The 23,161-nt window shown below is 58.0% G+C and overlaps 2 protein-coding genes and 1 long non-coding RNA gene across 7 annotated transcripts in view; 2 read left to right on the forward strand and 1 right to left on the reverse strand.

Annotated features, from left to right (window-relative positions):
* The window catches only part of SGSM2 (small G protein signaling modulator 2), a 46,618-nt gene extending 40,399 nt beyond the window's left edge, over nucleotides 1-6,219 (forward strand). For 3 of the 5 annotated variants that reach the window (XR_014238149.1, XR_014238150.1, XR_014238152.1), the window contains 2 exons: nucleotides 5,032-5,279; nucleotides 5,634-6,219. Coding sequence is in view for 1 of the 5 variants with exons in the window: in XM_082370550.1 (XP_082226676.1) it covers nucleotides 1,563-1,621 (59 nt within the window). In the remaining 4 variants the exon portion in view is untranslated. Of the gene's footprint in view, nucleotides 1-1,562; nucleotides 1,678-5,031; nucleotides 5,280-5,633 lie in introns of those variants that run through there. The other 2 variants (XR_014238153.1, XM_082370550.1) reach the window with 2 other exon arrangements.
* Nucleotides 1,167-17,410, reverse strand: MNT (MAX network transcriptional repressor). The gene is made up of 6 exons (XM_082370682.1): nucleotides 16,982-17,410; nucleotides 11,042-11,600; nucleotides 10,407-10,448; nucleotides 10,149-10,260; nucleotides 4,842-5,034; nucleotides 1,167-4,704 (listed from the first exon to the last, which is right to left on the reverse strand). The coding sequence occupies exons 1-6, from the start codon at nucleotides 17,052-17,054 to the stop codon at nucleotides 3,956-3,958; spliced, it is 1,728 nt and encodes a 575-aa protein (XP_082226808.1). The 5' UTR covers nucleotides 17,055-17,410; the 3' UTR covers nucleotides 1,167-3,955.
* Nucleotides 17,411-18,753: 1,343 nt separating this feature from the next.
* On the forward strand, nucleotides 18,754-20,153 carry LOC309617915. Its single transcript, XR_014238191.1, has 2 exons — nucleotides 18,754-18,856; nucleotides 19,833-20,153. It is a non-coding gene; the product is annotated as an uncharacterized lncRNA (long non-coding RNA).
* The last annotated feature ends 3,008 nt before the right edge of the window (nucleotides 20,154-23,161 follow it).

Genomic DNA, 23,161 nt, shown 5'->3' on the forward strand with positions numbered 1-23,161 from the left:
AGTGCTGGGCACAGCATCTGACACTCAGGTACTGTTAACCCTTACCCCAGGCCTTCCCTCAAGTGGAAGGGACCGACCACTTCCTGGAGCTACCAGCAGAGGGAGCAAGCATCTCACAAATGAAAGGAGCTGGCGGGTTGTAGGGTAGTGGGGAGGAGCACCGAGCCCGGCCTTTTTTGAGGTCGGGTCTTCAGAGAACAGGACCCTGCGGCATTGGTGGCCACCAGTCCCTTCCCCACGATGACATCCCCACATGCCTCAGACCCACCCCAGGAAGAGAAGTTGAGTCAGTTCTCCGGGCTGCGGCTGGGAGTGGGGCAAGTGTCAGGGAGTTAGAGCGGTGGCCTGGCTGGTCTACAGCTTGGCCCAGCTAACTGCTCCCTGATCTCACTCTCCCTTACCTCCCCACCTACCAGCCTGCCAAATGGGTGGCTTCTCCTAAACTGGGGAGAAAAGATGTCATTACAAGGACCAAGGTCTCCAAGGCTCAGCCTAGGACATGGCTCTTTTGACCCCTGACCTCCAACTTCATCTTCTTGTTCCTTTCCCTGAAAGGGACAGCCTTATAGACTCCCCAGATGACCTGTCCTAACTACAATCCCAGAAGTACACCCTGTCTCAGGAAGCCCTCCTGTGAACGGATCCTCCAGCTTTCCCATTGGAACTTTCTGGAGTTCAGGATCCCCGACTCCATGACAGACCCAGGGCAGGGTGGCATGTGCCTGGGGACAGCTCTGCACCAGCTGAGATGGGCCTGCAGCTCCACACGGTCCCCGGCTGGTCATGTGACCTTAGCAAGTCACTCAGCCACCCCGAACCTGTTTCCTCATCTGCTATTTCTTGACCTATTTACTTCACCGAGCTGTTAGGAGATGAAACAAGATAGTGTTTGTAAAAATGGTTTGAGGAAGTGTAAAGTATTGCAAAAGCATGAGGAAGACCAGAACTGCAGTTCTCAGGGCTTGAGGATTGAGCCTTGGGATCAGAACAGTAAGGTCCCTCATCTTTTCTCTAAACTCCATCAGCCTGGAATCTGCTTGAAGACTCTGCCCCCAACCCATCAACAGGGAAAGGATGCTACTGCTTCTTGCTGGAGGTCCTTCCCTGAACGTCTCTGTCTCCTTTTGCAACAAAATGACCCAGATGCTGCAGGTGGCAGCTCCGCCTCGGGTTTCAGTGCAGGTTTATTTCAATTTTATATTTTATTCCAGGCAAGTGCTTATTACATGGATAGTATTCATGTCTCAATACCTAATGTCTTGGAGCATGAACAGCCACTAGAATACAGTTCAATAGTAAAAATACAATATGTACAAAATTAGGGTTTTTGTAGTTTTTTTGTTTGTTTTTTCCCACACAGCAGATGTATCCAAACACATAAAAATCTCTACAGTCTGGGGTCGCTACGATTTATATTTTAGGAAACAGAGACACAGTGACCAAGTCCTCACTGTAAACAAGGGCCACCTCTTTGGGGGATGGGGGTGGGACTCTGGGATGGGGGAAGAAGAAGCTGTTCCTGGAAAGGGCAGGGGTTATGGTGACCCCTAATTCCCTTCCAGGAATTCCCTGCCCTTCTTTGGCCCCCCAAGGAACCAACCTCCCCATCTCCCCGAGGTAAAGACTCCCAGCCAGTGAGCCACTCTGAACATCAAAAAGTAAAACACGCATGAGAGGTAAGATGTGTGTGTGTTTGCGTGCGTGCGTGCGCACGCATCCCCCAGGCTGGAAGGGCTAGGGAGGGGAGGGGCAGGCGGTCCCACGGGGCGAGGACAGATGTGGTCCTGACAGCTCTCAGGGGAGATGTCCAAGGAAGGGCTGGGTGGAGGCTGCCCTCTTGGGCACACAGCGTCACAGCGTTCACGAAAACAACAAAAACAACAGCAACAACACCCATCGTCACCAATCTGGACATAGTCATTCGGCACTAGATTCCGAGGCCCGCACTGCTGCAGTGGGGGCGGGGAGGGGCAGGGGCGCGGGCGGATGAGGTATCTGTGCAGGCCCGAGGGGCAACTGGCTAACAGGACAGTTTCAAGGTGAGCAGAGCTGAGAGGAGGACGGCTCGCCAGTACTTCTCTGACTGTTCCTGGGGGCCAGGCCTACCCTTCTCCCTCTGCTCTTTCCAACATAATCACACCAGGAAGAGTGAAACCAGCTCCGCCCAAAACAGGGTGGTAGTGGCAGTGGCTGCAGGTGCAGAAAGGCGGCAAGTGTGAGGTGGGAGCCGCAACTGGGGGGGAGTACAGGGTGCCTTCGTAGAAACCTCTGAGGTGTCCAGAAGGCCTTCCCTTTCCCCACCCTGGGAGAAAAGGAAACAGTCCCCAGAGAGGTCTCCAGGACCAAAAGGAACTGAAAGGGAGTTCTTAGGTGGCTCAATCTACTCAAGACTTCTGCTGGCCTCCTCAGTGTCCCCCTCCCCGGGCTGTCATTTCAAACTTCACACCCAGGAGCACTGGCTTCCCCCTCCACAGACACTCTGAAAGGCCATTGGTGAGTGTGTCCAGGTGGGGAGCCAAGTGTGCACATGTGTAACTGAGTGTGTCTGACACAAGGCCACTTGTAATAAATATGCACATAAAAAGAGAAGCCAAAGCAGTCTGCTGAGGCGAAGGCAGGGAAAACTGTCCCCTACACACAGGCCCCCTTGCTCCTCCCCACCCCAAGCTCAGCCCTGCCCTTGGCCCAGCTGAGGACCTTTCCTCACAGGAAGGTGGTGGCACACAGCAGCCCCCACTGGGGAAGGCAGGCTCAGAACAGCCCGCTGGAGAAAGGGGGACGTTCAGAGGAAAGAAAGACGGTGCCAGAGACGGAGAAGCTGGGTCAGAAGCAACAGTCCTCCCGGGTCTGGCCATGCTCCCTCCCCACAGGTCGCCAGGGCCAAGCCCCTGGATTTTAACTTCCTGATTACCTCAACAGCGTGGCTTCAGGCTCCTGGAACCCAGGCCAGACGCTGGTCCGTCTCCCAGGCAGCAAGGAGGCATCCAGGTGTACTCATCCCTCCAGGGAGTGCACAGTACCGAACAGAGGCCAGACCTCCTCTCTACTTTCTGGAAGCCAAGAGTCAAATCCAGGGATGGGGACAGGGTCCAGAGCACCCCCCTCTCAGTCCCAACCTGGCTGGAAGTCAAGGGGGGGGCAGGAGGAGACAGCCAAGCTCCTCCTTCCCCGCCCCCACCCTCAGCCTGCCTTCCTGAAGACAGGAGCCCAGTGGCAAGGGTTGAAGGGCTTGGGAAGCTTGGCAAGGGCTTGGGTTTGGTTTACTATTAGTAGAGAATTGTCTTTACTAGTTTGCTGTGATGAGTCACAATGACTGCAACCAGGTTGGGGAGATCCAGGCTGGCGCGCCCACCTGTCTGGAGTCTATGGGACTCCACACAAGCCACATCCTAGGATCTGTCACCTGTACTCAGAGCAGGGCCCCCCTCAGTCCCCAGCTTTCCGGGCCAAGTTGCTTCAGTTCTGCTTCCCCCCTTTCCCCTCCAGAACCCAGGGAAGAGAAAGCTGAGGCTTGGGAGGGGAGGGCCCGGGCGCTCAGCCATCTCACCAGACACAGCAATAGCAGCAGCAGCAGCACAGGAAGGTGGGCAGGGCAGGGGAAAGCCGGAGAACACGATGTCCACATCGCACTGGTTTCCGGGGATGGGGGGCGGGGGCGGGACGGCACTGGAGCTGGCACCAGGCCGGACAGGCGGCACGTTCGCCAGAGCGTCTCTCATCACTTTGTCAAGTCCTAGTGCAGTGGGGTGACCCCCTGCCCTGTGCCCAGCTCCCTGGGGAGGCCCCTCCCTCCCCTGGCTCAGAGTCTCTGCACCCCCTTCCCCTAGGAGGCCTGGGGGTGGGTATGGGTGGGGCGGGCCTGGGCCTGGCTGGAATGTGTGGAGCTGGTGGGTGGGAGAGTGGGGGACAGGTCTCCCTCCCTGCCCCCACAGGGGGCCTCTGAGTGGCCTCATCCTCAAGCCAGCTTGAGCGTGCTGACCGGGAAGGAGGGCATGGTGACCATGGTCACAGGGTTGAGCACTGTCTGGCCTACCAGCTGGGGGTGGTGCACCACCTGAGCCCCTACAGCTGGCTTCGCCATGACTGTGGCCGGGGGCCCCAGCCCGGCCGTGCCATTCACTTGCTGGTGTGAGAGGGTGTGGGCGATGTGGCTCACCGCCACGGGCTGGCTCACCGCCACGGGCTGCGGGTACAGGGGCAGCTGGGAGCCAAGGTGGGCCACGTGGTTGAGGGCGGCAGGGTGCACCGTGATGTGGCCAATGGGGGGTGTGGCGGGTGCCAGCTGCACAGCAGGGCTGGGGGCCGAGGGGGCGATGTGGGCGATGTGCTTGCCACCCGGCCCCTGCAGAACATGGTTCACAGTCTGGATGACTGAGGCGTGGGTGGTGGCGGTGTGGGCAATGACCGTGGAGCCTCCCCCAGCCGCAGCCACCAGATGGGCTGGAGCGGGCACCAGCGTTTGGGCCGGGGCAGCTGGGGGGGGAGGAGGGGCTGGCAGAGGTGTCTTCTGCTGTGGCGGCGGCGGCTGCTGCCCGGGGAGGTGGGCAGGAGACAGGGCCACAGGCTGGGGGTGAGGAGGCAGAGGCGCGGGCGCGGTGCTGGGCGGTGGCTTCGGCAGCTCCGGGCGGGGGCGATGGCTCAGCTTAGGTGGGCCCAGGCCGGCCTGGTCCTCCTCCATATCCTCGTCTATGTTGTCCTCGCCCTCTGTGGGGGGTCACGCGGATAGGCAGGTCAGAAGGGCTTGGCAGGGAGAGCCCGGAGGAGCAGGTGACCCTGGGGGCCCCGGAATGCTACGGGGCTGGGGCGGGGCCGACACGGTGCGGGTGGTGGGTGGAGCTCACCGGAAGCAGTGGAGGTGGAGGCCTGGTCGTCGTCAGGCTGGCCCGTCTGCCGGAGCACGCGGTCGATCTCCAGCACGTCCATCCACTGGCTCAGCTCGTGCTTGAGCTCCGCCAGCCGCTGCTGCGTGGCAATCTTTTCCCGCGCCAGACGCTCCATCTCATGTTCATATTCTTTCTCCTTCCTCTTCAGGGACTGGAGAACAGGGCCAGTAACAGCAAGGTATCCTGAGCGGCAGCCACGGGGCCCACGGTACCACAAACAGCTCCCGCCGCCGCCCTCACCTCCAGATCACCTGGCCCCCAGGGGCAGCTGTGCAGTGACCAGGGGCCCAGGCGGACGGGGGCTGTTGGAGACCACACCTGCCTCCTGGTCCACGGCTCTGCCTAGGGAGGCCCAGCATCTGGCAACCGCGGGCTCTCAGGCAGGTGCGGATCCAGGTCAGTCCCTCCCCTACCCCCACAACAACTCCGTCCTGAGGGGCTTCGCTGCCTCTTGCCCCATCCACCGTCCTGGCGGCACCTCCCTCCATTCTGCAGAGCAGAGCAGAAAGGGTAACAGACTTCTCAGTGGTGCCCAAGGCCCCCGCTGTCATTCACACCATCCTGTCACTCACGGATGCCACAAGCTACGCTCCATGGAACCCATGCCTCAAAGACCCCCAGACGATCCTGCCCTTCTCTCCCCTTCATCATTCACTAGTCTCCTTAACTTCAATACCCTTGGAGGATGAGCCACCAGATTTGGAGACCCCCATCTCATCTCCCTGACCTTCTCTATCTCGTCCCTAACAGCTGCTGGCTGTGCACCTCCTCTCCGACCTCCTGGGCTCCTCCCCACGGTGCCCACCTGTGCCGCCTCTCCACACCGCTCTACGTCCACGCTGCCCACAGCCCTCCAGACGCCCCAGGCTGCTGAGCTACCCCAGGCCCTGCAATGTGCCCCTCCTTCCACATCTGCCCCTGAGCTGCCCCGGCCGATGAGAAACAGCTCTTGGGAGGACAGCCTGAGCACCCACGGAGAGGCTCCGTCCTTTACCACAGGTCGCAAGTGGCTCCTCCCCCGTGACACTGAGGCTACCCACTTCACTAAGAACACCGGAGAGAGCTCCCTTGTCCACAGCACCATCTCCCCTTCAACTCCCCCAGGGCCACAGGCAAGCTCTCAGGTCGACCCTCCCACAGGTGCTGGATGCCCCGCTACCCAGACTGTGGCAATGCTCCCGTCAGAAGGGTCTCCAGTTTCCCTTCGAACGATGCTTATTAGCAGCTCTGAATTGCAAGCTCCTGTCCTGTTTCTCAACTCCCTTCCACACCGAAACTCTCTCCTTGTCCTCTGCGACCTCCCGACTGACACTTTATTAAACCATCTCATCTTAAATCTTGTAGGCCTCCCTGTTGCCAGCTTTTCCTCAGCCCAGGCACATCATGACTGCTGCGTCCACCAGACAGCAAGGACAATCTTGCTTGCTGCCCCCCGAGTCTCTTACCTGACCTACTCCTGAGCTTCTAGCTTCCAAGGCTTGCCATTCACAGCCAAGTGTAGAGCCCACTGGCTCACACACACATCCTCCCTTCTCACCCCTCCAGGTCTTATCTGCTTGTGCTCCAGGACCACCACTGGGCCCCCGCCTCCTCACTGTCCCTCCCCATCCCACGTCCTCCTGGTACATCCTCCTGCTCTCAAGCCCTTCTTGGCACTGGCACCACACCTCTGAGCGTTTCATGAGACTGTCAGTGTTGAGACTGACACTGGCTCACACGAGCCCCTAAATATTCCACGTTTTGTTTTTCCATCTCAATACACGCTGTCCCTGTCCAACCCTGGGAGCGGGGCAACGACTGTTCTGCGGTTGGTTACCTTACATCCCCTAAGGGTACCAGTGGCCAGGACAGAGCCATGAGTGATGTCTTAGCCTCGGGGGAAGGATCTGTGACAACCCGAGGGCGTTGGTACCCACCTCTACCCTGTCTCTCCGCCTCATTACAGGAGAATCACAGTCTCTCCTTAGACTTGAGTTTCCCCTGATTCCAGTTCCTTTGGGCAATTTTTCAACAGCCTTTCCTGACTGTTCACCTGACCTCCCAGGCACAGCAACGTCTTCACCTCCACACACCAGCTAGGCCCACTTCCCCATGCTCCCTCCTGCAGCCCCAAACTGCTTACATTCCTGGCCTCACCAGTCAGAGATGCCTCCAACATTAATGCCTGTGACACGCAACCCAGACACAGCGATGCTCTGTACTGACCTGAGACCTGGAAGCTTTACACCTTTTATACTCGTTGCCAGTCCCAAGCCACACACAGCTCTATCATCCTGGCTTTGAGATTAACCTGTCTCTCCCCATATTTCTGCCAGAAAGATTCCCCGCCGCCCCGATTTACTGACACACGCGCGCACGCACACACAGACACATCTGGCTCTACCCTGAGAGGCCAGTGCTAGACATGCCAATTGGATGGAGCCACATTGATGATGAGGCCTGGGGTGAGTCAGCCCTCACTCCAACCTGGATACAGGGGGCTGGAAGTGCCTGTCCTGAATGCTACCTGCTAGCTAGCGGGGAGTGTAGACTGCCGGCTCAGGAAGAGAGGATGTCAGAGGCCAAAACCTCCACTTCTCGCCTAGTCCAGCTCTCCACAGGCCTAGAGATCCCTGGAAAGCTTTCCCAGGGTCTAACTTTTGTCCCCATTGCTTCATTCTAAACCCATTTCCTTTCTAAGACTACCTGGATGCATGGTTTGGTACCTGTCTACTTCTCTTCCTGTTTCTGTCCACTTCACTGATACTGTCTTCAAATCCTTTACTACCTCCAAGGTACTGTGGGTCTGGCTGGGGGCTACAGCCTTCCCATAGCTTCCCACCTCAGCACACAACCAAAGCCCTCAGTCTCCACACCCTACGTGGTCTCTCCAGTACTCCCTTCCAACTCCCATCTGGTGCCCTGCTGCCTCCATCTCTGCACAGCAACCCTCCTGACCACCTTTAACTTCCAAAAATGCATCCTGCTTCCTCCTACTGAAGAAATTTTGGTCTGCACTGGGCTTTCTGCCCTCCACTTGTCTCGTTCACCCTGGCCTCCAGGTCCCAGCTCAAATGCCCCTTCCTCAGCAGCCACTTCCCTAACTCCCCAGAACAGATCCTATGACCCCTATCCCTACTATGCCCTCGTAACACAGTTCTGTTTGGTTATGTGATACTCCGCTGCAAGACCAATCTAAGGACAGAGATCCACGTTTATTCCTTTGCTCCCCACTTTCTAGCCTCCCAATCAGACACAGGGCTGTCCAAAAGTACCTGAATGAGTAAATGAAGTTGAGGATTTATAGAGAGCCTTGTTAAGTTTTCCAGCATTTCTGCTTCCACTGCTAGCCCCAGGACAAGTATCTCTTTTGGACAGCTTGGGTCCACCTTGCTTCCCACTCAGCCCAGCCCCAAATCCCAAGTCTGCTGGCTCTACTGAGTCTCTTATTTCTGACTTACTTTTCAAATCCACCGTCTCGCAATCAAGGCTTCCGGACCTAAGTACGTGCCTACAGGGAGGAACGCACCATTCCATCCTTCCTACGTCTCATTAATTGCTATCAAGTTAATATTTATAGACGGCCCATCCTCCTCACATCCTTATGACGAAAATACTACTGCTTCTTCCCACTTAGCATCATCGCAGTGCAGAAGAGGAAACCGATATTCACAGAAAATGTCAAATAATTTAGACAGGGGTTTGCTCCCGGGCTACATGACTTCCTACGGCTGAAAAACTAGCAATTTAGACTCAAGCCCAAGTTCTGCAGAAACATCCCAGAAAATAAGCCTCCCGGGGATCCTCGCCTCTGAAACCCGAGGCTGGGTCCCCTCCCCCCAAACCTGTCTCTGTCCCATTCCCTCTCGGCTGCCGTGGCCCCGCCCCTCCCAGAGCACGCGCGCACCCACGCGGACCCGGCTTTGCTGCGTCACTCCCCACAGGCCGCACCCTCCGTCCGCGCGCGGAGTTCCGCCCCCCGCCCAGCTCTGCCAATCGGCGGGCCCGGCCCCGCCCCTCCCGTGCCGGGAAGCGGCCTGGAAGCGCGCCAGTCCCTCCACCTCGTCCGGAGGGCGGGCGGAAGGGCGCGCGTTGGCGGAAGGCGGGGAGGGAACTGCCGGCTGGAAGCAGGCCCGAAGCAGCGCCTCCGCCCCCCTCCTTCAACAAGTCTGGCTCCGGTTACCTCAGGGCTGTGACCCCTGAGGTAGTTGAGGCCGGGGGAAGGGTGGCCCACCCGGGCCGTGATGCCGCCCAACCCCCAAGCTTCCCAAGAGCGTCGACTGGGAGACCCTGAGGCTGCCCCGCCCCCGCAGCCCGGGAGCCCTAAGTCCCTCCCACTCCCCAACGGCTACCTCCGGCTCTGTCTCCAGGGCAGCCGAGCATGGCCGTTCGCCCCACCCCCACAGCCTCCTTCCCGGCACGCGGAACCCTCGGCCGGTTTCCAGGGAAACCGAAACTCGGGCCGTCATGGCAACGGTCTTATCTGGCGGTGGCCTCCCCCCGCCCCGTACTGCAAAGAGGAGCCAATGCCCAAAGGGAAGGGACACACGGCCAGGAGGGTCCCTTAAAAAAAGAGCTTCTTTTAAACCCTGAGGGAAGGAGAACGTTAAGTCTTTAGGTTCGGTGACCCCGGGGCTTCTCGTCGTCCAGACTGCCGCATTGCCCACTCCCCTAGGTTTACCCCCCAAAGTCAGGTGGCGGCACCTCCGTGCGCTTACTGCAAGGATCTTGGTCCGTCTGGGTTACAACTCGCGGGCCGGGGCGGGGGGGCGGGGGGGGGAGGTGTTTCAAGGGCGCCACCCTGCGGAACGAGCCACGCCCAGCCCCCCGCCTCGCCCCCCCCGCCCCCGTGATAGTCTCAGGCTGAAACCGGTTCCCGCCCAGGCACTGCGGGCGGGCGCGGTGGAGGCGCCGGCCACCCCACGCCCTTCCCACCCGCCGGGGCACTAACGCGCGGCAGGCGGTAAGGCAGGGCCGCGGACCGAGCTGACACTGAGCCGCAGGGACCGTGCCGATCGCGGGGCTCCGCGGGGCAGCCTGGCGGGGGAGGGGAGCCGAGCGCCACCACCGCGCTCCCCCGCGCACGCGCGCCGGTCCCCCGCCCCCTCCCGGGCGGGGAGCCCCGTTGACGTCAGCCGGGCCATGTGCTCGGCGCCCGCGTGGAGGCGGGCGGGGGAGCCGGTGAGGGAGCGAGGGCGGGGCCGCGGAGGGGAGGCGGGGCGCGCAGGAAGCCGGCGCAGTGTCCGTCGCCCGCCCTCCTCTGGGCCTTGCTTCCCTCCCCCATACCTGAATGTACCGCAGCGCCGTGCGCAACACGCTCAGATTCGATGTCTTCTTGTCATCCACGTTGGGGATGTTGCGCTTCAGGGTCTCAAAGCACTCCTTCAGATGGGCCCTCCTGGGGAGAGGAAGCAGCGCCGGTCAGCCAGACGCCAGGGGGCCAGGGGCAGGAGGGAAGGCCTAAGGAGAGCTTGGGGACCACGGACGGGACCGTCCCGGTAGCTCGCGGGGCGGGCCCAGAGTCACAAGCTCACACACACACACCTGTTCTTCTCCAGCTTGTTGTGGACTTCTCTGGTTCCGATTCTGAAATCCAGACAGACAGGGGGCTCAGGGAGGAGGGCCCAATTAGGCGGCCTTCCCACCCCCTGCCCCCCCTCCCCAAATGCCACAGGCTTTTTGTCCCTGACATTGTCTCTCTAGAGGAGCAGCGATGAGAGCTGTTCAGTTGTTCGCCCTGTGTCGTGGGGCATACACCCCCTGGAGGGCACATGTAGGCTCGTAATTCACAACCCCTTTACCTTCCATCACATCCATGCACCTGTGAAGGGCTCCTGGGATAGCCAGTGGACCCCGTCCCTTACCCAAGAGCCCCATAATCCAATACCCTGTCCAAAGGCCTCGAAATGCCATTAGCCTCAACCTTGGAGGGCGTCAGAGAACACAGAAGCCTGAGAACAACAGAGGGCAATGACCATTCCCCACTCCCCAGGGTGGGGATGGTCACAGCTCGGTGAGGACATATCCAAATATAAGAAGGCGCTTCTGGGCTGGGGAGGCAGGGCCGCAGCTCTGACAGGCTAGCTTGGGAGGGTACTTTCTCTCGTGCACACCGCTCAGGCTGTGGGCCGTTGGTTCTCCTCTCCATCCCACCAGCCCCTGTGCCGCACCTCACTCACCCCCCAGGTCTCTTCTTCTGTTCGCAGGATTTGACTTCTTCAGCGGGTGCCAGCTTCAGGGTCCCAAGAGTGGATGGGGGTGGCTGCTGGGGGGCCAGCTGGGGCTGGACTCCAGGGTGTGGGGCGATGGTCAGGATGGGTGTGGGGAGGGGCTGCAAAGGCTTGGGGCTGCCAGTGGGCGGAACGGTGGCCTTGGAGTCCGGCAGTAGAGGAGCAGGAGTGGGCCCCTGCGGCCTGGTGGGAAGGGGGGCTGACTCCTTGATGCTGAGTCCAGGGGCGCTAACCAGAGCCGGCTGGCGAGGTGCCAGGGGCAGAGGCGGGGGCGGGGGCAGAGGCTGAGGGGAGCTGGTCACTACAGGAATAGGGATGACAGTCAGTGGGGTGGGGGTGGCCAGCGGGGGCGGGGGTGCCGGCGGGGGTGCGGGCGGCGACAGAGGCAGGGGCGGCGCCTCGGTGCGGGGCTCCTCCACCGGCAGGGCGTGGGCCAGCCTGGCCAGGCTGCTGGCCTTCTGCTGCTCCTGCTCCCGCTCCCGCTCCAAGCGAAGCCGCTCCTGTTCCTCTGCGCAGAGAGAACGCGAGGGATGTCTCAGCAGGGCCGGCGGTCCTGGGCCCCAGCTTCACCCATCCTCCAGCTGTAACCCATTCTCTGACCCCATCCCAGGCAGCACCCAGTGACACCACAAATACTCATCCACACTTGACAGTTCGGCACTGGGCTAAGCGCCGGGGACGCAGCAGTGATCAAATAAAACAGACTCCTGGTCCTTGCTGTTGGGGAGCTCACAGACGGGGGTGGGGTGAGGGGATACGACAAATAACAGGGATAACAATCCAGGCTGGGGGATGAGAGAGGCTGTGGAAAGGCGCAGCAGGAGCTGTCAGTGAGGGTGCTGGAGGCCTGGCACCCTGAATGTTGAAGGATTAAGCAGGTGATGAGCAGGGGCTGCAAGGCTAAGGGGAGGGAGTGATAGATGAGGTGGGTAGAGGCCAGCCCACAGGACAATAGAGGAAGTGGTCAAATCCCAGATTCTGGGGAGGTACCTTCTAGAGGGCAGGCGGTACCTTCATTTCATAGATGAGATAAATTAGCTCAAAGAGGCAAAATGATTTGTTGAGGGTCATATTGTGAGTCAAAGGTAAAACGGGGGCTAAACCCAGCCAGGTCTCCTGACACCTGGTGAATGCCTGGTACTTGCTGTGCCAACATATGCTCACTAGGTGTCTATATGCGTGTACACACACACACACACACACACACACACACACACACACACACCCTGTATCTCACAAGAGCCCCACAGTGCAAGCAGGGCAGGGACATCACCTTCAGCTCACACGTGAGGAAACCAGGCCCAGGACTCAGGACTCCCAGGCTAGGTCCCAAAGCCTGTTTCCTCAGGGTCTATACCCAAAATGCATCTGGTCCTTCTCTGCCCTTTGTTGTGCTGGAACTTATTCCCCACCACCACCAGCAGCAAACACTACAAAAGAGGCAGGCAGAAAGGAAAGCAGGGCTTTTTAACAGGGGTTGAACAGGGCAGTGAGCTCTGACAACCTTGCACGCCTCAGTTCAGCATCTCTGCTGAAAGCCCCGCCAGGAGAGGCCTGCTCAGCAGCGGGCTGAGAACAGGGCAAAGGGAGAGGCCCCTCCAGATCCAGAGGCCCCTCTCCATCCCCACCCTGCCCCCCACCATTCTAGTTCCCAGGCTACAGGTTTGGGCCAGGGCCCAGGGGAGCGGCTGAAGCCCCCAGGCCAGGGAGCAGGCTGGTCAACCAGCCCTCCCTCCTGCCCGATTCACCACGCTGCTGACTAACAGAGCTGACAGCACAGGGCCGACACGCCCCAAACACACCACCCCCAAACACACCACCCCCCAAGGGGTGGGGCTAGGGGGCAAGGTTAGCTAAGTGCCCCCTGGGCAGAAGAGCACCACACCACACAGGTCTTTGGGCTCAGGGGCACCCGAAAACGTGAGGCCTCAGGGCCCTTTGGCCAATCAACGACTTGAGTGTGAGCCAGGCCTGCTCAGAGCCCCTCCCTCCCACAGAGAAGAAGAGGCGAAGGAGGAAGTAGGGGGGAAGTGTTCTGAGAGGGCAAACACTCAGTGGTTTCCCAGCAGCCAGCATTCAAGGGCTGGAGTCAGCAGGCACGGCCTCTTCCGTGTCTCCCCTGCCCCTCAGGAAGGGAAGCTAACAGGCCTGCACCAGCCTGCTGCTAAAAGCCAGCAGCCCTGGCTTCTGTTACAGGCCCAGAGAAAACCAGCTCTCTGCGCTCCTGTTTCCCACAGACCACACTGGGAAAGGAGCCCTTCTCAGGCCCAGCCTGGGACATCCCCAGTCCGCTCCCCACCTCCCCCCACCCCACCCCCAAGACAAGGTCCTGGAGCTCAGGGCCCAAAACAGCCCCATCACCATTCCTTTGAGCCAGGACCTGAACTTTCGTTGGCCTTGGAGCAAGTGTTCCACTCTCCCACAAGCAGGGGGACAGACAGGGCCCCGAGCCCCAAGACCAGGTGCTCTGGGAACCCAGAATGAAGGCAGACCTTGTATTCCCCATATTTTAAGTCAACTCCAAAGCGCACCCAGGAGATGGCAACCTCCTTCTCACCTACCCTCTCCCTTCCAGAGCCAGGCAGGCACGCCTCACAGATGCCAGGAAGGACCCAGGTGAATGGCCAAGCTCTACCACACCTGGATTAGCATGAAAAAGCTTAACTGATGGTGAAGAAGAGGGGGCGCCCCAGGCCAGATCCAGCCCACTACAGCCTCCTGCCTTCACTCCCCAACCAGCACTGACCCCCTTCCTGTGCACTGGGCAGGGGGAAACAAAGTGGGGAGAGCAAACTGGGTTTTAGTAATATGGGTTTAGGCTCTTCAAAATAATGCTCTGCTGCACCCTTGGGTGCACCCCTCTTCTCACACACATACTCTGGCACCTTCCCTCGGCTCTGCCCAGAAGCTGCCCCCAGAGAATTTTGCATGACCCTTCTGGGTGATGCAGGGGCCAAGGGTCCAGGCTGACAATGCAGAGTATGGGCTCTGAGCTTCCCCCAAGCCACTGTGGCCTAGGGGCTCAGCAGGCACAGACCTGGGGCCAGAGGAGTCCACACCAGGTGGTGGCCCCCAATGTTCAGGGGAGTTTTCCCCTTCTACATGTAACAGGGAGCTTGGTGCATGAGGCAGGCACAGGGTGCGACTAGCTCAGGTAGAAGAGGGTCCCATTTGAGTCACTTCCATGACTGCTGGAAATGACCAGGCCTTCCTGCTGGCCACCAGGATGGCCTTGCCCTTTCCTCTCTCCCCTCGTGCACAAACATGCACGTGCACACACATCCTCGGTTCATCGTTTGAGCAAACTGGCTGGCCTAGGTCAATAAACTGTCACTTGAGGCTTGAGGTTGAACGGGGGCCCAGAGGACAGGATCCCTGTTCAGGGCTGCCCATGAGGTACACACCCCCAGAAAGCAGTTCTGGTCAGCAGGCTCACCAGCACCCGCTTCTCTCCCATTTTTTCCCACCCCAAGTTAGAGGACAGAACCTCTAGTAAGAGAAAAAAATGAATTGCCGAGATTAAGCTGCTGCAGCCAGGTCTGGCTATCTACACATGAGTTTTTGGAGTAAATCTGGCTTTCCAGCATCCATCCATCCATCCCCTAAGACCCCCTGCCCCACCAACAAGAAGCCTCACCTCAGCTCCCTGCCCCCAGTTCTCACCACCTGGAGGAGGGGCAGGGCTCTGCAACTTCTTAGAGGAGAGCCATTCCCAGGTTCCTTCCAAGTGTTGCTCAAGTCATCACTGTGGTTCTTACTGTCAGCTCTGGACTGACTTATTTTGGAAAGCATGGTAGACATGACAGTGAGGGTCTTCTCCCCTCCCCCATATGGCCAACCAGCCTGCGGGTAAAGTAAAGCTGAAGTGAGTGTTCCCTTGGAGCAACAGCAGGGTCAATCCTGTTGCCTCCTAGCACAGTGGGCAGTACACAGTGGGGACACAATAGGAACTCCTGAATTGCATTGTGTTGATGGTGGCAGCAGGTGACTCAGTCTCTCCAAATCTTGTGCACGCTCCTCCCCGTGCCGCTGGTCCGGCACGCAGGACATTCTCGGTCACCACCTGCACTGTCCACCACCTGACCCTGCTCTGGACCTCGAAGACAAGGGGGAGGGGCGCGTGAGCTGACGTCCTGGCCCATCAGTTCCGAAAACCCAAGCACTGTCGGTCTCACATATCTCGAGTGACTCTTGACCTTGAGAGGCCGGTTGACCCGCCGCTCCCCCGCCCCTGGTCCACTGCTGCTTCCCCCGCCCGCCGGAGCGGCGGCGGCGGCGGTACACGCTGCAGGCGCGCGCGCGCGCACACAACACACACTACTACCTCCTGCATGACTCATCATTGAAGCAACAATAGGCAGAGAGAAAGGAAAGGAGGGCGAAGCACTCTCTCCACCACAACCGATCCGGCTGAAGGGCTTGGGGGAGGGTTGGAGGGGACAGCAGTCCCCGGATATTGCACACACGCCGATCCAGGGCTGCGGCCCTCGCAGCAGTCCGGAAAACGGAGGTCTTCCCCCAGTCCCTATTTCTGCAGTACCCTGAAGCTGGGGTCTACCAACAAGGAAGCGTGGGAATAGGGGGCATCGCAAATCTCCGTCTCCCCGCTGTCGAGAGAGCACCAAAGTTTGCCCCTTCTCGCCTAGTTCATTCCACACCGCGGCCAGGGGTGCTGTCAGGGAGCCCTGGTGAGAACGTCTGGGGGGTCAGTGGGAGTATGTGAGCTCTATATGTCCAGTCGCTCGGTGATTCTGAGGGTTTCCCTAGCCCCGGGATCAAAAACAGGACGTTGGGGAGAGAACCGACAGGTGAGCTCGGCTCCTCCCTCGTAGGGCAAAGGCTCTCCCCAAGGAGATGCCCAGCGGCCAGAGCCAGGGCCCAACCCAGCGCCAGGCCCCTCGCCAGCCCCGCCCAGGCCCCGCCCCCGGCCGAGCGCGAGGCGGCTGGGAGGGGCTGGGCCGCGCCGTCCCCAGCGGGAGTGTCCCCCGTGCACGTGGTCGGGGGCGGGGCCGGTCCACGTCACCACCCGGTGTAACCAACGGGCTTGGAACGCAGGCACACGCAACATTCCAGCCGAAAGCGGGTTTGGAACGCGCAGACACGCCACATTCCACACCGGCTAAAGTGGGGGGCAGCAAGGGGGGCCCGGGGGCTGCCCCCGGAGACCTGCGGGCCGTTTCGCAGATGTCCAATCATCCGGCTCTCACCCAAACCCTTGACGCGCGACCCAGCCCAGCTCTGAGAGGCGGGGTCAGGCGGGGCTGGCCAGGATCATAAGACACGCGATGTCATTTCATTCTGCAAAGGCCGCCTCCGCCCCAAGCGGCGCGTAGATATGCCGGGAGCGCCCCCCGCACAGGGCCAGGGAAGCCGGGGAGCTGCTCCGCGTAGAGTAATTCCACCCCCCACTCCATTACACACACGCCCACTCGTGTGCACTAGACACTCGCCCGTGTACACGTCCATCCATCCGCTCTCATCGAGGCTCGCATCACACATCCCCCGTGCATACACGCACACACGCGCGGGTCTGCCACCCCCACGCAACACCATTCCTCACCCCACCCCCCGGCTCGCACATCCTCAGCCCTACCGAGGGCGCCGCTGGCCCACGGGAAAGAAGCCCCCCACGAAAGGTGCACAAGGGGTGGTAGGCAGCTGGGGTGGCGTCCACAGGAGCCGGGTCCTCCCTGCATGTTAATGAATTCATTAATTTCACTGCCCACAACACTCCTCCCCGGGCGGCGGCTCTTGCGTGGATCCTTGCACTGCCCGGCTTCGCGGGCCGCCCGGGAGGGGGGTACCGCTCGCAGTTTCGCGTGGGCTCGGGGACCGGGGTCGCTCGCCTCCCCTTCCCTGGTGCCCCAGGGGCCCAACCCGGCCGCTCACCACGTGCTCTCTGTTGTTGCTGCGCTTGCCATTCCAGGAAGCGGGCAGCCTCCAGTAACGTCTCTATGCTCATCGCGCCGAAAGCTGCCGGGGGCGCGCCGGGGCCGAGACTGCGGCCCGCGAACCGGGCACAGGTCAGGCTGGCGGGCAGGCAGGAGGGAGGGATCACCTCCGGGGGGCGACAGGACTGGGCGGCGCAGCGCACTCCACAGGGAAGAACAGGGGAGCGCGGGGAGAAAAATCAAGGTCTCCCCAAATGTTTGCAAAATGTAATTTGCAAATTTAAAAAAATTGATGCAAGAAAAAAAAAAAAAAAGGCGGCACTGCCTCCCTCCTTCCCCTCCCTCTCTTCCTCCCTTCTGATGCCTCCCGCCCCGCTGCCCCCAGGAGTCCCGCCGACAAGAAAAGGCTTTGCAACAAGATGGCGAGGAGGCACCGACACACACAACAAGGGAAGGAGCCGCGCTGCCCCCGGCCGCCGCCCCCGCTACTACACCGGGGCCGCAGCCAAAGCCCGGACCGGAGCCCCCGCCCGCAGGGCCGCGGCGTCTCCTGAAGGGAGGGGCGGGGTCCAGGGCGGGCTGGCCCCGCCCACTCGAGACGGCGCGCGCACACGTGGCCTGGGTGGGGGTGGGAGAAGTTCCAGCCGGGTTCGCGCCCTGCATTTCCGCTTTCCTGCCTCGCCCCGCCCCGATTGCAAGCCACAAGTTGAGCAACGGCGGCGTGTTTGGGTCATTCACAACGAAATTTGTACTGCTGGAGGGAAAGAGGGGTGGAAAATTCAGGACTTAAGTTAGCTCAAATAAGGATATTCCAGGTCAGGGAAACCTTAGGATGGTAGAGACTGGCCTGACCCTTGGGTCTCCGCTCCCTACCCACACGTGACCTAATTCCTGCAACCATCAGGCTGTCGCAATTCCCCCGGGATCCGCCCCTGGGCGGAGCTGACGGCAGGAGGCTGCCAGAGAACCGGCGGAGGGAGCGGAGTGGAGATCCGGTTCCGCGTTTTGTCTCCGTTCCTCCCCCCGCAGTGCGTTCGCATCCTATTAGGCGATGTCACCGGGCCGCGGGCCAATGGGCGGGCAGGACAACACGGCATGGAGCAGCTCCACATGGACACCCCGCGCCGCCAGCCCTCTGTTTAAAGGGCCAGTGTCTAAAGGGTCACATTCGCCGATGCGGATGGGGCCACTGTGTGGAGGGTGGGACGCTGAGAGGGAAATTCTGCAGTTGTGCCCTGACCTACCCTTTCCTTTTCACCACCCTCCCTTTAAAACCAAGCCTCTCTCTCTCGCCTTCCTCTAAACTCTCGTCTTTGTCCACGCGCGTCTGATGCGGGTGGAGACTCCAACTGTGCCATCCAAGAGGCCGCCCTTTGCTCGGGGGCCGGGCTGCGGGCGGTTACGGCGAAGCGTCCACAGCCCAGACCAAGGGGGCGTGGCGCAAATCGGGAACAACAACGTGGAAGGCGGAAACCCGGCCCTCCCAGTGGCTGGGCGACTGAGACGGCGGGCGGGGAGCGGGGGCGGGGCCACTCCGCCCAGCCACAACCATACTCGCTGCGGGGGTCGGGACCTCGGCTGGCGCTCCTTACGGCCTCTCCTTGTGCTAGAGTTTGGGGGCGCCTGGGGGTACAATTAGAAAGTTAGTCCTTTTTGAGGTCAGCTTGCCCAAATTCTCTCATTTTGCAGATAAGGAAACTGAGGCCCAGAGACGAGAAGGGACTTGTCTAAGGTCACTCAGTATTCCAGTTCCTCCTTGCCCCGCAGGAGAAGCATTTATTCCTTACCCCACGGATGACTGTTCTGAAGGCAGTTCTGGGTCAGGGCCCTCAAACAGAAAAAAGTCATGGAGGACTATCAAACTGCTCGCACGGTAAGGGGGGGGTCTGACCACTTAACATATTGTGATGGGGGAGGGGGACGCTAAAAATCTTCACCTGAAACCCTGCTGTACTGCACAGGAGGCCACACAAACCCCACCTGTACAGTTGGTAGTGACAGGCATAGGCAAGCTGAAGGCATATTTGGGGCTCCCTGGAGCATGTCCAGCTCTGCTGTCCCAATGCCTGCAAGCCTAAGGCCCCTGGATCTTGGCCCCAGATTCCTTTCTTTGCTAATCAGTTCTAATTAGAGTGGGACAGTGCCAGTTGGGTTCAGGATCTTGTGGCCTGGGCTTCACCATCATACAAAGCCAGAAAGCAAACCTTTATGAGGTTGGCTGAGTGGCAGATCAATCCATCCCATTCCATCCCATTCCATCCCCACTTCACCCTTAGAGGGGTACAATCCTATTTGGGGAACTAGCTAGAGGAGAGCTAGACACATATAAAGGGGGTACAAATGATGCTTGCTGGCTTTGTGCCTTTCCTTTGAGGTCATAATGCATGCCAGGGAAAGAAAATCTGCACAGATTCTGGAAATCGAGAACCTAGTGAACAGGAGGAAGGGGGTTGTTTGCCAGAAGCAGTCTACAGGGGCCTCTGATCTTTGCACACTTAATGCCCCAGCATCTGTAGCTGAGCAGAGAGAGGCCATTACACACAAATGACCGGGTGACACTGGCTTTATGATGAAGCTGGAAAGCAACAGGGGATCAGAGCAGTAACTAACAGCCAAGTTCTTCTTTGCAGGATGAATGCTTTTTCTCCTTGGAAGGCTAGATCTGTGCTGGTCCCAACATTGCTTCCTTTAAGGTGTCTGCCACCTGCTGTGTGTGTGTATGTGTGTGTGTATGTGTGTGTGTGTGTGTGTGTGTGTGTGTGTGTGTATATACACACACACTAAACAGTCTAATATATATGTAACAGTGACTTGAGATAATGTTGCTGACCAAGTTCTCATTTTGTTAGGGGTCAGCACTGTACCATTCTGCCCAGTGGCCCAGGATGCTCAGAGAGCGACCTCCAGCTGTACCCTTCTGCCTTCCTCAAGTGGTCATGGCACTCGTACAGCCCTGAAGTCTCTTCTAGAGGCTGAAGTCCAATTTTTCTGACTCGTCATGGACCAGCTCTGTCACATCACAAAGGCACCCCTCTGAAAAGTAGTGTTCTGAAGACAGCTTTTCCTTCAGGGGTGGGGAAGCAGGAGATAAAAGTGGGGTGAACACAGAATTCAAATGCCAACCTCTCCCTTGTCCCCAATAACCCATCTGCTCCAGAGCTTAGTGGAGATGCTCGTTATTTAAAACGAACAGCCTTCCTGGCTTCACATGATCATCTGTTTATTTGGGTCATGTGGGGACAGCAGCCAGGGGATGTTAGGCAAAAAGCAAGGGTTTAGAAAGGAGGCTTTTCCTGGGCCTGTTGCTGCCAACAGGAGCCTGAAAATGGCCAGAGTTTCTCATCAACCAAGGTTATTCTTGTTGGGGAATGGACAGTGGGGATGGGAGATAGATACCTATTAGGTGGCAAGGGGTTGGATAAAAGGAGAGGAATGAATAGGAGGGCTGTTACATTTTAGCCAGCTTCCTGTTGCAAGGGGGTGGAACTCAGGTAGAAGCTGGCAATTTATTCATTCAAGGGAGTCTTTTTGATGTTTCAGCAGAAAGGTTAGCATGTTTGGGGAATAATCCAAAGCCCAGCCATTTCCAAAAAGTTGTTCCTGAAGTTTCTTTATGGCTTCTAGTGCTTAGTACCTTTGGGGCAGGAGGAAACCGGGCCCATCCATCCTTGTGTAATTCTCATGGGAGGATTTTCTATTTCCACTCTTCCTCCTCAAGTCTTTTGCACCCCAAGGCCCAGTTCAACCCCCTGAATGTTTTGTTTTTGTTTTTTTTTGGCAGCGCGGTTTGTGGGATCTTAGTTCCCCGACCAGGGATCAAACCTGGGCCCACAGCAGTGAAAGTGCTGAGTCCTAACCACTGGACCACCAGGGAATTCCCAACCCCCTCAATTTTTTAATATGCTGAGCTAGTGACATTCCCTAATGAGGCTGTCTCCCACCCCCCCACCATTCACCCCAACAAAACTCTACATGTATACACAACCCTAAGAGCTATGAAGATCAATTCCCTGACCCTCCAAAACATAAAAATAATAAGATGAAGGAGGAAAGGGTGTGAAGCCATAGTACAAGTATACCAGATCCCAAATGTCCTAACCCTGTAGGCCTGACTTCTCAAATTATGCAAGTTATCTTGGAGAGCTTTTCACCTATTATAGTTAAAACAAGACCAAAGGGAGAAAGCTGAGAGATGAAGAGGGAAAGACAGAAGACTAGTACACCTAGGGACACAGTACAACAGTACACGACGTTCATTTCACAAATATTTACTGTGTGCCTAACATGTGCCAGACACTGGGCTATCTTCATAGCCAAGGCCAGGGGAACTTTGGTAAGCCAGAGTGGGGTAAAAGATCACAGAGCTGAACTCAATTCCACAGCGATACCTGGAAAAGGTAAAGCTTTGCTCTCTCCCACCATGCTGGATGTAGCACAAGAGATCAGAGGACTATATAAAGATCTGTAAGGGTACTGATATACTCTTTTCACTGAAGTCTTCATCCACCTTCCTCTACTCCTGGTGAGTTGTCAAAGGACCTCTCCTGAACCTATGAAACAGATACAGTCAAGTTCAGCCTTCCCATTCACCTACTTCCTCTTCATTGGCTCACACGATGTCAGAACTGGAAGAGTTTCAATCACCTAGACCCATCTCCCAAGAGGTGTTTTATCCAAGGTCACAAAGCTGCTGAGCGTTAGCTGGGATGAGAAGTGGCCTGGTTCTCCCTGGAATGTGTGGGGCAGCTCAGCCTGGGGAGGAGGGTCCAGGGTCCTTGAAAACCTCACAGAAATGGCTGATGATGGGGAGCTGGCTGAAGACAAATAATCATTGACTTTGCTTAGTGGTGCCCAATAAACAAGCTTAGCAGGTGAGTGAGAAGGCAAGGAAAGAGAATCAAACTTAGGATCCAGGGACTCAGATGACCTCAGAGGACACTGTACTGCCTCAGGCCACTCTGAGGAATGAAGAGCAGGCCCGGGTAGACAGCCATTCTTCACTGGCGCTTATGTCTGGCCTGAAAAGGTGACTGGGGGAAAGGGGCAGATTTTTATCCAGGCAACCGCCCTGGGTGTGGATACTGAGTAATAAGGAAAGAAATGCAGTTCAGAAGCAAAAAGGGAGGAGCCACACACTCTGAACTTTTCTGAGAAACCGAAGCGGCTAGCAAGCAAGCAGTGCCGCTAGAGAGATGGGGTCCAAGGATGACTTGGGAAGGAGGAAGCCGATCAAAGGGCAAAGGCACAGGGGGAAGGATGAGGACTTCAGTCACTCCTTTGAAGACAAACAAGAGGTGGCTTTATGAGAGTAAGTTAATTCAGGTCATGGGAGTGAGACTGGGCAAAGTTATTAGTAGAGGGAGGCGGAGTCTTGCAATGTGAGTCAAGAGCCAGCTGGATCAGTGGGGGTGGTGGATGTCGAAGACAGGGAAGGCCCCTCCCAGGGCAGAGGGGCTGGAATGCAATCAGTGCCACACACAAAGGACTCTGGTCCTCGGTCCCAGCCAATCCAAGCTCACACGTAAAAGCAAGCCTGCAGATCAAGTCTTTAAAACTCAAGATATCAGCGACCTGCGCTAGTGACTGATGCTCTCTCAGAAGAATATGTAAGGCCTGGACCAGTGGCCTCTTACTGGCTGGACTGCCTCCATCCAGGGCTCAGCTCCATGCCCACAACCAGATTTCTAACCAAGGGACCGGGGCCCATTGGGAGAGTCTATACTGGGCAGTGCTGGGGACACTTTAGAACTCTCGAGGAGCCACATTCCAGCCAGTGCCTCTCCTCCCACTTCCAGGCTGGGGGCTGGGATAGTACATACCCCTGTTCCCCAGCCCCCAGCCCACTTGAGTCCCTGTTCCCATCACAGACACCTCACACAGCAGTGCTAGAGTTCACCAGTCATCTCTCTGAAGAGTTTACTGTGATAAGTCTGAACCATTCACTAAACATAGTTAAGTCCTTATAACTTACACCATACACCAACATAAATGCAAGTGTTAAATGTAAAAAATAATGTCAAAAAGAGCCATAATAAAATACAGGCAAACATTTTTCTGCTCCAAGCGTGGTGAAAAGAGGTTTTTACCCATAAAGGCAAACAAAGAAAATATAAAGGAACAGTTTGACAGATGTGATTATATAAGCCCTCTAAAAGCTCCTTGACTGTAAAAACAAAAT

The sequence above is a fragment of the Balaenoptera borealis genome (assembly GCF_965194805.1).
Source record: "Balaenoptera borealis genome assembly, chromosome: 20".
In the NCBI taxonomy this organism is placed as follows: domain Eukaryota; kingdom Metazoa; phylum Chordata; class Mammalia; order Artiodactyla; family Balaenopteridae; genus Balaenoptera; species Balaenoptera borealis.